General features: G+C 41.3%; 1 protein-coding gene and 1 long non-coding RNA gene across 3 annotated transcripts in view; one reads left to right on the forward strand and one right to left on the reverse strand.

The window, feature by feature from the left end:
- Positions 1–15,529, reverse strand: part of LOC144588494 (uncharacterized) — a 394,222-nt gene that overhangs the window by 288,904 nt on the left and 89,789 nt on the right. The gene's annotated exons all lie outside the window — the stretch shown is intronic.
- SLC9D1 (solute carrier family 9 member D1) overlaps positions 1–15,529 on the forward strand; it is a 33,320-nt gene that overhangs the window by 6,829 nt on the left and 10,962 nt on the right. For both annotated transcript variants that reach the window (XM_020784034.3, XM_072994583.2), the window contains exons 3-8: positions 2,741–2,920; positions 4,196–4,387; positions 5,375–5,503; positions 8,139–8,231; positions 9,272–9,458; positions 14,776–14,893. In XM_020784034.3, the coding sequence (XP_020639693.1) occupies positions 2,741–2,920; positions 4,196–4,387; positions 5,375–5,503; positions 8,139–8,231; positions 9,272–9,458; positions 14,776–14,893 (899 nt within the window). The remainder of the gene's footprint in view (positions 1–2,740; positions 2,921–4,195; positions 4,388–5,374; positions 5,504–8,138; positions 8,232–9,271; positions 9,459–14,775; positions 14,894–15,529) is intronic.

The raw sequence follows: 15,529 nt of genomic DNA on the forward strand, positions 1-15,529 counted from the left end.
GCAGATACGGATCAAATGGTTTTCAATGCATTCCTATGGGAAATGCAGATTTGACCTGAGAACTTTTTGACTTGAGAACCGCCTTCCAATACGGATTAAGTTCTCAAGTCAAGACCCCACTGTAGTTAAGAGGGGAAGCACCCACAATAAAGATAGAAGAACAGGTTGATGGTCACTTTCAGAACGAGAGCCAATCATAACGTTCATAAATTTGGGAAGCAAGTCAGGGGAGATTAAAATGTAATCTACCACGCTCATACCCCTGGATGATGGAAAGGTCGGTTCACCAGAATAAGTGCTAATTCTGGATCCGTTGAGAATTCTCAAATTATAACTACAACAGAGGTTGACCATATGATGCGCCGCCTCATTGATTGTTAGGTCTTTAGATGTCCTAGAATCCAAAAAGGGAGGTGGTATTAAAGCATCAGAGCCCCACATCATATGAGCAGATAGAGCATCGTTGCTGGACCCTAATCTGGCATTAAAATCACCTGCTAAAACAAGCAAGGAGGATGGGTGATCAGCAATTAGAGAATCAATGTAATTCTTCAGGTCTGACCATGTGGTGGATAATGAAGAAACGGTTAGGGTGGGAGGGATATAGAGATTAACCAAGATCAGTTGTCCTGTAGGGCAGCGGTTCTTAACCTTTTTTGAAAGAAACACCCCCTTGAGCCAGTGAAGAAGTTATCGCCCGCCTCCCTGTGGTGGTGGTGCGCCGCTGCTGCGGGGAGAGGGCCGATGATAACTTCCTCAATGGCAGTGCTGGCGTGACAGTGGTGCTGTCCTCTGCCAGCACTAGCTGCTCTGGATACGGCGGTGCCGGCGGCACCACCACATCCACTGCCAGCACCAGCTGCTCTGGATCCAGCAGTGCCACAGGGAGGGTGGCAATGATAACTTCCTCAATGGCGGCGGCAGTGGCGGCGGCAGCACCAGCCACTCTGGATCTGGCGGCATGGGGAGGGGGGCGATGATAACTTAAGTAGTGGAGGTGGTGCAGCAGCTCCATCACCCCCATTCTGTTCCTTCACCCCCGCATCGCCCCTTTTTGTTCCATCAACCCCCTGAGAAACGAAATTGCCCCCTGGGGTGATATCGCCCAGGTTAAGAACCACTGCTTTAGGGCACTTTGACATAAAGGCCTGAGCTTGTGGTGGTTTGGCCTGAAGCTGCAGAAATGTTACACTAAGTGCAGGCTTAACCAGACAACATAAGCCTGCCTTAAACCAGCCTTTTGTATTAGTTCTGAGGGCAGGTAAGGTGTAATAATTAAAGCCTGAAAGAACAATTTCTTTAGTTGACCGGGTCTCTTGGAGAAATATTACCGGTATATCAAAGGTTTTTAGATAGTTAACAAAATCTAACTCATGTTATTTCCTCCACCAACCAGCAACGTTCCAAGAGATAAGTTTACAAGGAAAGGGGGGGGAGAGAGTATTTGTGGGGTGGGGGGATAGTCAGTGATCAGAATCAGGCACAATGGAGTCAGACAGTGGCTCCACGCAAGTGGAACCATTAGGAGGAGGTTTTGATAGTAGTGGGGGTCAAAGGCTTTGCAAGAACTTTGAGTGTTGATGGAGTAGGCATCAGTATGTTGGGAGGTTGGACATTATAGTCCTCGTCAGCACAGCTGGTTTCAGTTTTATCCAAATTTGCCTTTGAGTCAGTAGGCTCGAAATCCAAAGGAAGGTTAAATTGTTCACCAGTGTCCGTTAATAGAAGGACATCATTAAGGTTAGGACTGTTGACTGTGCTGTTGGAAGGCTCAGGATAATACGTTTTTTGCCAAATTAGGGAAGGTTGACTTTGCCAAATCTGATGGTGCATTAAGTTAAATCTGAGGAGGGATTACAATCTTTATGGAGGGTTGAGTTGTAGAAAAATGATTTTGAGATGGTAAAATCAGCAGGCACTCGGGTCTTAAAAGTTCCTTCTTATGGACCATGATTTACTTGTCATTAGGCAATTGTCTATGTGAAGAGCAAGAGACAACGGTGGAGCAGGAACAGTAAGCCGCTCCATATAAACCTCAGCCTGAACAACCTGCATCATTTGCTGGTTTTTGTCATTCAGGTTATTTTTCGTACTAAAGTTTAAGATCTTGGAAATGTTTTGTTCCTGTAGAAGAGTGTGTGATTAGGTTGAGGTGTCATAGCTATTGCAATTAATTCTTTAAGTGTCTCCAACCTCTTAAGTAGCAGTCTCTGTTTCTCTTCGGAGAGTGCACTGACCACTTTAAGATCCTCCTGGGGCAAAACTTTGACACAACTCCGGGAGGCGGTGGAAGATAGGAGGGCCTGGCGTGTTCTGGTCCATGGGGTCACGAAGAGTCGGACACGACTAAACAACTGAACAAACGGGGCAAAGCCTTGTTGTTGAGATCCATTTGTAAGGAGATTTCCCATAGAATCGAATCTATGGGATCACTTAGTCTTGGGGTTTTCAAGGAGGGATATGCTCTCTGTTGGCTCTTAACCGAGTGCCCAGGCAGGAGTAGATCATTTGATGGGGCATCCACACTGTCTAAAGTAGGTTCTCCTGATGTGATCACCATCAGGGCATCATTTCCAGGTGATGCTGCAGATAATTCCAATAGATCTTGTATTGGGAGAGTGTGTTGAGGCTCATGGTTGCCAGATTCTATAGGTGTTACTGCTGAGCTTAATGGTAGTAATAATAATTTCTTATTATTTGGGCTCTGACAAATTTTTTTATATTTAACAAATCGTAATAGGAGGAAACGGAATATGTTGAGCTTCTAGCAGCAGAGAAGCACCAAGCTGAAGCCCTGAAAAATATGCAGCATCAAAATAAAAGCCTGTCTATTCTGGATGAGATTCTTGAAGATGTAAGAAAAGCAGCTGATAGGCTGGAAGAAGAAATAGGAGAGCATGCCTTTGATGACAACAAGTCAGTAAGTTTATTTAGATCCTGATTTTATTCAGAGCTGTTATGAAATAATACAATTTCCCCGAAAATAAGACAGGGTATTATATTAATTTTTGCTCCCAAAAGTGCATTAGGGCTTATTTTCAGGGGATGTTTTATTTTACATCTTCTTCTGGTTGCTGCCCAATGGTGGAGGGCAGGGTTTCACTTAACTAGGGCTTATTTTTGGAGTAGGACATATATTACTAGCATCCAAAAAAAATCATACTATGGCTTATTTTCCGGTTAGGTCTTATTTTAGGGGAAACAGGGTAGAAATTAAATAATATTGACAGTACAAATTTATCAGTTGGGGAATAGAACATAAATATAGTTTGGTGAAGAAAGCAGATAAAAGTGCTTTGGTGTAAAAGGAAAAAGTATAGTAATATGGGTTAGTATTCACATTTTTATTCTACATAATGGTAAAAATAAAGTCAACAAACAAAATTTTTGAGAAGGCAAGTAATAATGCTGTATTAAGCTGAAATGGCAATCTGCAGTCACGGTAGGTTATAGTGCTGTATGACAGGGGTCCCCAACCCCTAATCTGTGGTCTGGTGCTGGTCTATGGCTCTGGCAGGACTGGGCCACGGAGACAGATCTCCTGCCCTGCACACACTTCACCCACCCACCACATCTGCATGCACGGGTGCCCCCCACCCACGAGTGTGCCCCTCTCCACACGTGCACATGAGTGTGCCCAGCTCTGCACATGCACACAAGTGTGCTCCACCCCTCTGCACATGCATGTGAGCATGCTCCGTCCCTTTGTGCACGTGTGCTCCACCCCTCTGCGCATGTGTGAGAGCATCCCGCTCACCCACAAGCACGGGGGGTTACCCAGGACCCCTGAGCACACGGACCCCACCTCTCCAACCGATCCGCAACTCAGAAAAGGTTGGGGACCACTCCTGTATGGTGTATAGTACATTAATGCATCTTAAAACTCAAAAGTTAATGTAGTCTGTAAGCTTTAATTCCATTTAATTCTTTTTCTTTTGAAACTTACAGTGATAAAAAAGAATACTAAGAGTTTTATCAAATCAGTGGAATAGCTTTTTTAAGTAAAAGGACGATGGACTCTCAACATCTGCACCAGAGGGCACTGGGGCACTCCAGAACAGATTTCGAGTAGGCATAGGGGACTAATAGAGAGTGGAAGAGTTTTTTTCAGAGGTAGAAAAGCCTGTTCATCTAGCATTACGGTTTCTCTTAAATAAATAAAAATACTGAAATCTTTCCTTTCCTTTATTAACAGGTTAGAGGAGTTAATTTTGAAGCTGTCTTAAGAGTAGAAGAAGATGAAGCAGATACAAAAAGAAATACTTCCAAAAGAGAAGTGGAAGATGATTTGGGTCTGAGTATGCTCATTGATTCACAAAACAATCAGTACATACTTACTAAACCTAGAGACTCAACCATTCCACGTGCTGATCATCATTTTGTAAAGGTAAGAATTCTGATAAATGGCACTGAACAAATTAGAACATTTGGATAAATATTTTAGTAAAAATAAAGCAGAAAGTCTGACTTGTTTTTTATGCTTCAAACTTCTGAAATCCCTTTGACGGAACTCAAAATTTTCAGAATAAGAAAGATGACTAAATTAATGTGTCAATACTTGTCATTAGTGTTAGTCACTAATTAGTATTGGTTATGCAAACATAGAATTTTTTATATCTGTGTAGGTATTATCTGGATATTGTACTATTACTGCTATTCTCTTTTCTCAGATGAGTGAAGATTCCTGGCTAAATATGAAAGCAATAAAAAAAATCTGAACCTGGTCTATTTATGTAGAATTAAGAATTGTGACTTGCCATATCTGTATACAGTAGTTGTATAGCTGTCTCTGAAGACTTAATTCTTGCTTTAATGGATTTGTAATGTCCAGTGTTTGCTATGGCTGTTTCACACAATACTGAACAGCAAACCTGAATTTGCCAGCCAGAGTACATTCCACAGAAAGTTACAGCCAGACATTGTGTAGTGATATGATGCAAGTATTACAAACAGCTGTGCTTGACATTTGTAACTTTGTGTTTGAAATAAACTGGGCATCCCTCTTGTCTTTAGCATTGATGGGACTGAAAAGTGGGTAGTTCTTCAACTCATGAGTAGAAACAGGACTTGCTGTTGAGGCTGCAATCATATGCAGTTATTTGAGTATAAATCCTAATAAGTCAGGAGTGACTTCACTTTAAAGCAAAAATACTTACATTACCTCATTGGACCCCTCCTCTTCAAGTCCTGAGAATAATTTATCTGAATAAGGATAAGTGGTGAACAATAGTGAACTAATCAGTGATCTCTCTCTCTCTTCCTGGACAAGATAGAAGTCTCTGATGTGGATGTACTGTATGTCACTGCCCTTTACTTGTCATTACATGTGGAAGCGTATCTTGAGTAGAATTGTATATTTATTTTATTTTATTAGGATATCGTGACCATAGTTATGCTATCTTTGCCTTGTGGTTGGCTGTGCACCACAATAGGATTGCCAACTATGTTCGGATACATTATTTGTGGAGTACTTTTGGGACCATCAGGATTAAACAGCATCAAGGTAAGTATGTTTTTAAAATGATGTATATTTTTAGAATGATATACATTCAATTGCAAATTTGAGAAGTTTCTCTGTGAGAGACTAAAACAATATCTTATAGCAGCTGATACTGTTTTCCATCATTTCGTCCTTTATGGTTTACTGAAGAAACATCATATAAATACATTTGTGTGACACTGCCAGACTGTCAAATTATTTTTGAGCAATATGGATTAGATTGCTTTCTCTCAAGTCTTAAATGCAGTAGTTGAAACACCTTTGAAAATTAATATAAGAAGAATATTTCCTGTTCTTATAACCAAGAAGAGGATGTTTGAAAACTATTTGTTTCATTCTTGGTGTATTCTAAAAGTTGCCAAAACTCTAATGTATATGCAGAGCTCTGCATTACTCTTGGCTGACCTCCCACTCAGATAAAAGTGGGAGTCTGTGCTCTTGCTCATTACTGGAAGATTAGCTGAGGAGGTGGAAAAAGTAAGCAAGCAGGGCCTGGTGAGTGGTTGAATCAGCTGAGGAGGCAGGGAAAGGGAGCTGCAGCACAAGTGTTGCCGCCTTTACGACCTGGGATGAACTACGTAATTCGTGCCCAGCTCTAGTGAGGGCACTGCCTGCTTGGTGATTGCCCTTTCTGGCTAATCAAATCTGTCAAGGTTGGATTGATGCCATGGTTAAAGAAGGTGACCGTACTTCCTTACAGATAGGTTTTGTCCCTTCCTGTTGCAAGAAAGCTATTGTAAACAATCGTTGAGGAAAACTGCCCTGGAGCCAGAAGATCTGACCAGTTACAGGCCAGGTTTACCCTTTTTTTTTTTTGCTAAGGAATGTGAGAAGAGGTTGGCTCTGTAACTCCAGATACTCCTAGATGACATTGATTATCAGTTGAGCTTGTGGCCAGTCTAAGGGAAAGAGTGTGCTTGGTAGATGGCTTGCATCATACTGGATGAGAGGGACACAATCTTACTAGTTATCCTGGACCTTACAACAGTATCTGAAGTCATTGACCATGGTATCCTATTGGACTGCCTGACTAGATTGGGTATTGGAGGCACTATATTGTAGCGATTCCAGCTTTTCCTGTTGGGGTATACTTAAAAGATCATGCTGTGACAGCATTGCTTGATACCACGGCTTTGACATGTGGTGTCCTTCAGGTCTCTACCATATCCCCTATATCAGCAGTCCCCAGTTGGGAGGAGAGAGCTCCATGTGCGGGAGGGAGCGGGGCACCCCCGGGCTTGCACGGTGGGTGTGTCATGCTCATGCGGTGGCCACAACACGCCCACTGCACAAGCGTGAGCGCAACATACACACTACCCTCCTGCACATCGGGCTCTCTCCCTCCAACCGGACATGCCCCCTGCATGAGCATGACACGCCCCCCGCATGAGCGTGACACGTCCCCTGCACGAGCGCAACACGCCCACTGTGTGCATGTAGGGGGGTGGAGATCAGTATCCACGGCCCAGTTCCGGCAAGCTGGAACCGGGCTGTGGACCGAGGGTTGATGACCCCTGCCCTATATTACTTAGCATCTGCAGGAAGCCCCAGGAGAGCTGATTCAAAGCTTTCGAGTGAGATGCTACCAATATGCCAATAATGCTCTCCTCCTTGTCACTGAATACCAAGTAAGGACCCTTGAACATTGCCTGAGCTTGATACTGTACACTGAATGAGGGTGAACAAGCTGAAATTGAATCCTGACAAGATGGAGCTGTTACTAATCAGTAGAAAGTCACACTGAGATTCAGCCATTTCTAGAATGGGCTGTACTGTCCTTAGCATGTTAGGTTTGTAGTCATGGAGGTAGGCTTTGATTCCTAGATGGTAGCAGTGATTCAAAGTGCCTTTGCACAACTCTGCTTAATGCTCCAAATATGACCTTTCTTGAATTGACCTGATTTGACAAAAATGATCAGTGCTTTCAGTACACCAAGCCTTGATTACTGCAGTGCTTCCTGCATGGCACTACTCTTGAAAAAGGTCTGGGATCTTCATCTGGTAAAATATGTGGCAGTTTGGCTGATGTCTTGTGTATAATACTGTGATCATGATGCGGATATTGAAAAAACTGCATTGGTCGCCAGTTGCTTCCTGGGTCTTATTCAAGGAGTTGGTTTTAACTTTTAAAGCCCAAATAGCTTGGGGCCTGACTATCTAAGAGATTACTTATGAATATCGTGGACTTGTCCAAATGTTAAACAGCTGCACATGTATGTCTGACAGGCCCACATGAGAGGACTTCTTCCTTGCATGGCTTCCAGACTGCAGAATGAATGCCCCTCAGTTTCCACTTGTTGCTTTTAGGTGTAAAGATACCTCTCTTAAAACGGGTGCATAATGTTAAATGTACTGTGAGGATTGCATCTCTAGATTTGATTGATTTTGATGATGGTGTTTTTTATTTGACTTCAATGTTTTATGTTTAAAGTTGTTCTACCTTTTAAAAATTGTTTTAAGATTGTGGACTATCTTGAGCATTGTTTTGTAGATTAAAAGTGGGATATAAATGTTGTAAATCATAGTAATTTCATACCTAGCTACTGCTTCTGCAAAAATGAACACAACTGACTCTTCTATAACAGTAACGAAAAGTAAAACTGTTAAAACAAGACTGAATCAATATTTTTTTCTGTAGTCAATTGTACAGGTAGAGACATTAGGAGAATTTGGTGTGTTCTTCACATTATTCCTGGTTGGTCTGGAGTTTTCCCCTGAAAGGCTAAGAAAGGTATTGTTTCATAAAATCTATGTACATACTAATAACTTAAGAGGATAGTTAGCAAGTCAGGAGAAACAGAAGGCATGAACTCTTTTGACATCTAATTCTTATGTGTGGAAGAATTGGGATTTTGGGGTGAAGGACCATTCAATTAAGTAAATCCTTATCAGCAGACTGAAATAATATATCCTAACAGAGGGGTCTCCCATAAGTGAAAACTGGCAAAGAATTCTCTAGTCAATGAAAAAACGAGGATAGGTTTGATCCACTTATGTACAGTATTTCAGTGTGCAGGACACCTTCTGCTTGTAAAATAAACTGTGAGTTTCATGCTAGAGAAGGGGTAGGAGGTAATTTTCTGCTCCTCCCCTTTCTTTATCAGCCCCACAAGGTGAGAGTCAGGTCCATATTAGAAAGTTGTAAGTTTTCAAGCACAATGTGAACTAAGATGTGAATATGCTTGTACATGTATCACATTAGATGGTAGATACAAGGTCTTGGGGGTCATACCGTTCAGGGTGTTTGAGGGTTTTTCCAGAACTGAAAAATTATTTTGATTGTCTAAAGATCTTTTGGCATATTGTTTGCTGTTTGATCTGTTCAATTGTTTGCTGTTTGATCTTTTATTTTTTTTTCCACCTACTAATATCTCAGACTGAGTTATTGAGAATGCAAGTGCCAGTTAATGAGAAAAGGGGTGATCTACTCTGAGGAACTTGAAGTTATTCTACTCTCTGAATCCCTATACTTTTTAAAGTCAAATTAATTGTTCACTTTAATTCCAGTTTAACAAAATGAAATATTTGTGTTGTATTGGAAGTAACTGTTATGTGCCAGCAGGTTGCTTCTATGGCAACCTTGACAGAGTTTTTGAGATATCTGAGAAGTTCAGGGACTGATGTACCATTTCCATCCTCCAGCAAATTTCTAAGGCCAAGCATTAATTTGAACCCAGGTTTCCTGAATCCTAGTCTAGTACCTACCCTAGATTGGCTGTTATTGAAAATAATATTATAAAATAATACTACTGAATTTGTTTTGTGCCAAAGGTGTGGAAGATATCCTTGCAAGGACCTTGCTACATGACCCTCCTGATGATTGCATTTGGTTTACTGTGGGGACACTTGCTACAAATTAGAGCAACACAGAGTGTTTTCATTGCTACTTGTTTATCATTGTCAAGTACACCATTAGTATCCAGATTCCTTGCAGGGAGTGCTCGGGGAGATAAAGAAGGTAAGTGTGACTTCAAGATTAAGCTACTCAGATGTAAACTCCCCTATTCTTTGTTTTCTCTCTCCTTTCTGCCCCCAGAAAATGTTGTGTGCCTACAAAAGTAGGAAGGAACTAAGATAAAAGCATGGATAGCATTTTAAGTCTTCTTGTTATTAAAAAAAAGTCTATAATGTGCAAATGAAAGAAAAGGGAACCCTCTGCTCTTTAAGGTGCTTTTATTCCCCCCCCCCCCAAGTCATTTCAAGATATGGGGTCGGGAAACAGGTTTTGTCTAAGAAGTCTCCTGTGCATTAAATAATCCATCATCTGACTCATCATCAAATGCCTCCAGTTGGCTTTGGACAATTTAAACTTCCGTCTGTTTGCAAATATACAATACCTCGGCAAGGTGACCGAGAGGGTGGTGGTAAATCAGCTGCAGGCATACCTGGAGGAGCAGGATTGACTTGATCCATTCCAGTCCAGATTCAGGCTGTGTTGCAGTACAGAGACAGCACTGGTCGCATTGCAGGATGACCTTTTAAGGGAGGACAACAGAGGTGGATGTATCCTGTTGATTCTCCTTGATCTCTCAGCAGGATAACACTGAACATGGTATCCTTCTGGACAGGCTCTTGAAGATTGGGATCAGGGGCCTAACATTGCGCTGATCCTTCCTCGAGGTACTAGATCCAAAAAGTTCAGCTTGAGGATGATGTATCAGCCCCTTGGACCCTTACCTGTGGAGCCCCTCAGGGGCCTTCACTATCCTCAGTGCTGTTCAACATCTATGTGAAGCCACTGAGGGAGGTCATCAGGACATCTGGAGTGAGAGGTCATAAGTATGCTGATGACACCTAGCTCTATTTCTCCTTTACCACTCCTGTAGTGGATGCTGTCCAGACACTCAAGCATTGCCTGGCTTCAATACTGGAACTGACCAGGGCAAACAGACTGAACCAGACAAAACAGAGGTTGTATTCAGGGGGGCACTGAAAAGTTAGGGGGGTCGCTATACAGGATGGCATTGCCCTCCTGCTTAGGGACCAAGTTCAGAATTTGGACATGCTTCTAGACACAGCTCTTTCTTGGGACACCCAGACTGCAGCTGTGTCCAGATTGGTCTTTAACCAGTTTATGCTGATCACCCAACTCTGCCCCTACCTGGACAATGGCTCCCTCAGGACCCTGGTGCAGGCATTGATCATTTCCCGGATTGACTGTTGCAATGCTTTCTATATAGGGCTTACCTTGAGGCTGGTCCAGAGGCTCCTGGGGGTCCAGAACGCAGCAGCCATACCAGTGGTTGGGGCAAGCAGATATGATTGCATCACCCCAGTTCTGGCTTGCCTCCACTGGTTACCCTTGGAGACCCAGATCAGGTTCAGAATTTTGAATCTAATGTACAAAGCCTTCCATGGTTTGGACCCCTGTCGAAGCATCTTGCCCCAGTGTCAACTGTCCTACAACTGTTGTACTCATCAGGTCATCGCAGACAAGGCTTCTCTGGGTAGCTACCTTGAGGGAGGCCCATAAATTGTCTAGAGAGGTAGGGCAGGTTTGCCACTGAAGTTTTTTTTTATTTCCCCTACTTTCCCTGACAAATATTTGTCAATTTCCCTGACCACCATTCAAATATAATGAAAAGTTAAAAAATGAATAGGTGGTGTTACACTAATGCAAGTCTTAATGAAAATGTTTCACTTTACAATTACACAAGTCTCAACTGCAAAAATATTTGTCAGAGTAAGAGATTTAATATCTAGCTTCTTTCAACATTAACTGAAGCAACATCTGTTTTGTAATTGCACCAAAAATTACACCAAGATACAAACTTCAAGTAAACTCTGAATGCTAACAAATGACAAAACATTTTTGTTAGTGTTTTAAAGATACACTAAAAAATTATATAAATGTTCTATCTAAAATGGTTTCTTCGAAGCCACATTATGAAACTTATAGTTTTGAATCTGCAGTAATAATCAAGTTAGAAATTAGAATACAACTAATCTGTTTTTAAAGAATAAATATTTACGATATAAAACTATCACTTCTACAATTTTCTCTTTTTATTTTGTAACTCTTTTAGTTTCTCATCAATTGTTTCATCTTCCATTTTGGCTTGTCCCTTGTTTAATTTGTCCCTCAAGTTTCTTCTTTCTTCTGAATTTCTTTTTGTTGCTTATGGTGTTTAAGCTCCAAGTGCTCTGTGTAGCATGCATGAGCATGTCTGACTGACTGCAACAGATTCATATCAATTACAGTGGACCCTTGACTTACAGACGGCTTGACTTACAAACTTTTTGAGTTACAGACTTCTCTGGCCGCAAAATTTAGGTTTGACTTGCAGACTGAGATTGACTTACAGACCAGAAAAAAACCAAAATGGAACAAAAACGGCCTGTTACAGGATTAATCGGTTTTCAATGCACTGTAGGTCAATGGAGACTTGACTTACAGACTTTTTGACTTGAGAACCGCCTTCCAATACGGATTAAGTTCTCAAGTCAAGACCCCACTGTACAACCAATGCAAGTCCTCCACAGTTCAAGACAGCATGGTAACTCTGATGTTGACCTGAATTCAGTCTTGTGCAACATGTATTACCCTGTTTTCCCGAAAATAAGACATCATTAAGTTTTATTTGTATTCTGCTACTTCTCTATTCCAGTTGCCACAAGAACAGATCATGCTCTTACAGCAGCAGGTCAAAAATCCACTGCTTGAATATATTTTAATTACAATTTTCCCCACTTCAGACCAATTTCCCTGACCAATTTCCATTTACCTGACTTTCCAGAAAGTGGCAACCCTGTAGGCCCTTCTTCCCGGTGGCTCCATCTTTGTGGAATCAGCCCCTGGAAGAGCTTCTCCTGGCTTCCTCCCATGCAACATTTAAGAGGCAACTTAAGACATGGCTCTTCAGAGAGGCTTTCCACTCCTACCCTAGCTGAGTGGAGATACTCCTCTCAGTTATTTGTTATCTACATGTTTGTTAATTTTTTTTCTTCTGTTTTATGCAGTTTTATTAAGGCTCTAGCACTCTCTGTTTTTATATCGTTAGATTGCTCTTGATTTTATCATAGTATTTGATTCTGTATTTTATGTAAACTGCCCAGAGTAGTGCTGCAGCACTAATGGGTGTGGTGTATTAAACTGGAATAATAAATACCAAATTATCGTGTCAAACAAACTTCTTCTTCTTTGTGGCCTCTCTGAATCACACTGTGGGTGATCCGTGCCTGCGCTGAGCCTCTTCGGAATATCCTAGCGTTTCTGCGGTAGCAAAAAACAACTTAGTCCACAATGTCCCCTGACCTCAGTCTTATGACAACTCACTAAACCACTAGCCTCAGCAGATCTCCATCTACTTTCCTTCAAAATGGCCTTTCTCGTTGCAATTACTTCAGCTTGCCAAGCAAGCGAACTTGCGGCCCTACGCCATGATTATCCTTATGTACAATTCTATCCCGATAAATTAAAGCTGTTCCTCGATGTCTCCTTCCTCTCTAAAGTGGTGTCTCAGTTTCATCTCTCTCAACCACTGGTCCTCCCATCTTTCTTTCCATCACCATCCACAACCCATGAACGACTTCTTCATACTTTGGATATTAGGAGGGCCTTCTCCTTTTATTTGTCGTGTATGCAACCCTTTTGACATTCCCACTTTTTCTCAGTCATCAACTTCCTAACAAAGGCCTATGAGTCTTGTCCCAGACGATTTCTCGTTGAGTTGCCTCTACTACAGTATTTGGCTTGCATGCCAGCTTGCTCAACAGCCGGTCCCTCAAGCTATTTGCCCTCATTCCACTATAGCGTTGGCAGCCTCTACAGCATTCCTACATGGTGTGCCTCTCCCCGACATCTGTGCCTCAGCTACGTGGGCACAACCATCTACCTTCGTCCGACATTATAGACTAGATGTTTGACAGAAGTCTGATGCAGCATTCGGACGTGCTATTTTGGCTTCCGCCTTGCCATGACACCCTGTCTCCAGGTAAGACAGCTTGCTAGTCACCCAGTGTGATTCACAGAGATCACAAAGAAGAACGGCAGGTTACTCACCTGTAATTGTAGTTCTTCGAGAGGACCTCTGTGATTCACACATCCCACCTGACCTCCCCTCTGTCACGCCATGCAATATTTTTCTCTTTGTGGTGGTTGACACAACTGAAGGGAGAGTCCTGGTGCCAAGGTACTTATACCGAGGATGAGGGGTCTATTCTAATGTGTATTTTGCTACCGCAGAAGCTCTTAAATATTCCGAAGAGGCTTCACGCAAGCATGGATCACCCACAGTGTGAATCACAGAGGTCCACTCAAAGAACTACAGTGGGGTCTCTACTTAAGAACGTCTCTACTTAAGAACAATCCAACTTAAGAACAGCTCCATTTGCTAAATTTTGCTTGAGAACAGAAATCCAAGATAAGAACAGGAAAAAAACCTTTCCTGCTCTTTTTTTAACCTTAGGTCATCTTAGGTTAAAAAAAATTCTCCCCCTAGTGGTAGAGTACGTATTAACCAGCTTTGCATTAGTTCCTATGGGAACTAATGCTTCAATGTACGAACGCACCTCTACATAACAAAAAAACAGCCAGAACGGATTAATTGGTTTTCAGTTCATTCCTATGGGAAATTTTGCTTCAACTTAAGAACGTTTCAACTTAAGAACACCATTCCAAAACGGATTAAGTTCTTAAGTAGAGGTTCCACTGTAGTTTCTATGGACGGAAAAGAGCAGATACGGATTAAATGGTTTTTAATGCATTCCTATGGGAAATGCAGATTCAACATAAGAATTTTTCAACTTGAGAACCACCTTCCAATACGGATTAAGTTCTTAAGTAGAGACCCCACTGTACAATTACAGGCGAGCAACCTGCCATTTCAGGTAGTCCAGAAGTAAGACTCTAGATGCAGGTCTAGGAATGTCACACACCCCGTCATCTATGCATCTTAAAACTTGGGTATATGTTCCTAAATGCTTGAGAAACAAAGGAAAAGAGAGGGTTTTTTTAGGGATGATACCAATGATGTCTTGAAACTCGGTTTCTCTGAAAAAAGTCAAAATGCATTCTTTAGTTTGATTCAGTAAGTTATGCTCTAAATCAAAGCTTCATATAGTACAAGCAAGTTTCATAGTAAGCAGGAACCTGACTCACATTTTCTTATATATTATTTTTGTCTTTTGTTTTATAGCATTTGCCAAGTTTGCCTTATAGGTGTGTAACAAATTCATGATTATCTGCATTTAGCATGTGACAAATCCCCATCAGTTAAATATTAGTAACATTACAGTTTCTTTGCATATTTAACATCTGCTCCTTTGTCAAACAGGAGATATTGATTATAGCAGTGTTCTACTGGCAATGCTGGTAATGCAGGATGTACAGCTTGGCTTGTTTATAGCCATCATGCCAACGCTTATTCAAGCTGGAGTTGGTACACATTCCAGGTAACAAAGTTCACCAGCATATTTTTATTCATTGCACATTTATCCTGTCCTTCTTAGAAGAACTTCAGGGTAGTATGCATAGCGTTTATCTTGTGTCATGTTTTTCAGGTTTTAAAATGTGCTTGCAGTTAAGTGTTTCATCTTACATCTCATAATAATTAGTTTGCTATTGATCTTTATGGTAGGTGCCTGCTGCATATCTTGGTTGCAATCCAAAGATATGTGTGAATTAGAACCATAAATGTACAGGAGTTGCTTGGTCAATTTTCTCTTCTTTCATGTAGCTGTTTGAACCTCCATGAATTTGCTACAGATGTTGCCTTAGGAAGACTGACCAAAAATGGTGCATGCTATCCTTTGACTATGCATAGGACAAATATCAGTGGATTATATCGGGTATCCTTATGCCTTATGTGTTAAACATATCAAAATAAAATAAATATTGAAAGGTTGCTGTCATTAGAACAGATTTTAAACATTTTAGTAAATTATTGCCACAACCAGTAACACTTTATCATTTATAAATGTATTAAGCCAGAGTAAAATAGTCAAACCTCAACCATTTCCTAAAGTAGATTAGTCTTTGACTTTTCTAGACTAAAATAGTGCTTTCTTTCTTACTAGGAACTGTAAATG

Source organism: Pogona vitticeps, chromosome 3, assembly GCF_051106095.1.
Source record: "Pogona vitticeps strain Pit_001003342236 chromosome 3, PviZW2.1, whole genome shotgun sequence".
In the NCBI taxonomy this organism is placed as follows: Eukaryota; Metazoa; Chordata; class Lepidosauria; order Squamata; family Agamidae; genus Pogona; species Pogona vitticeps.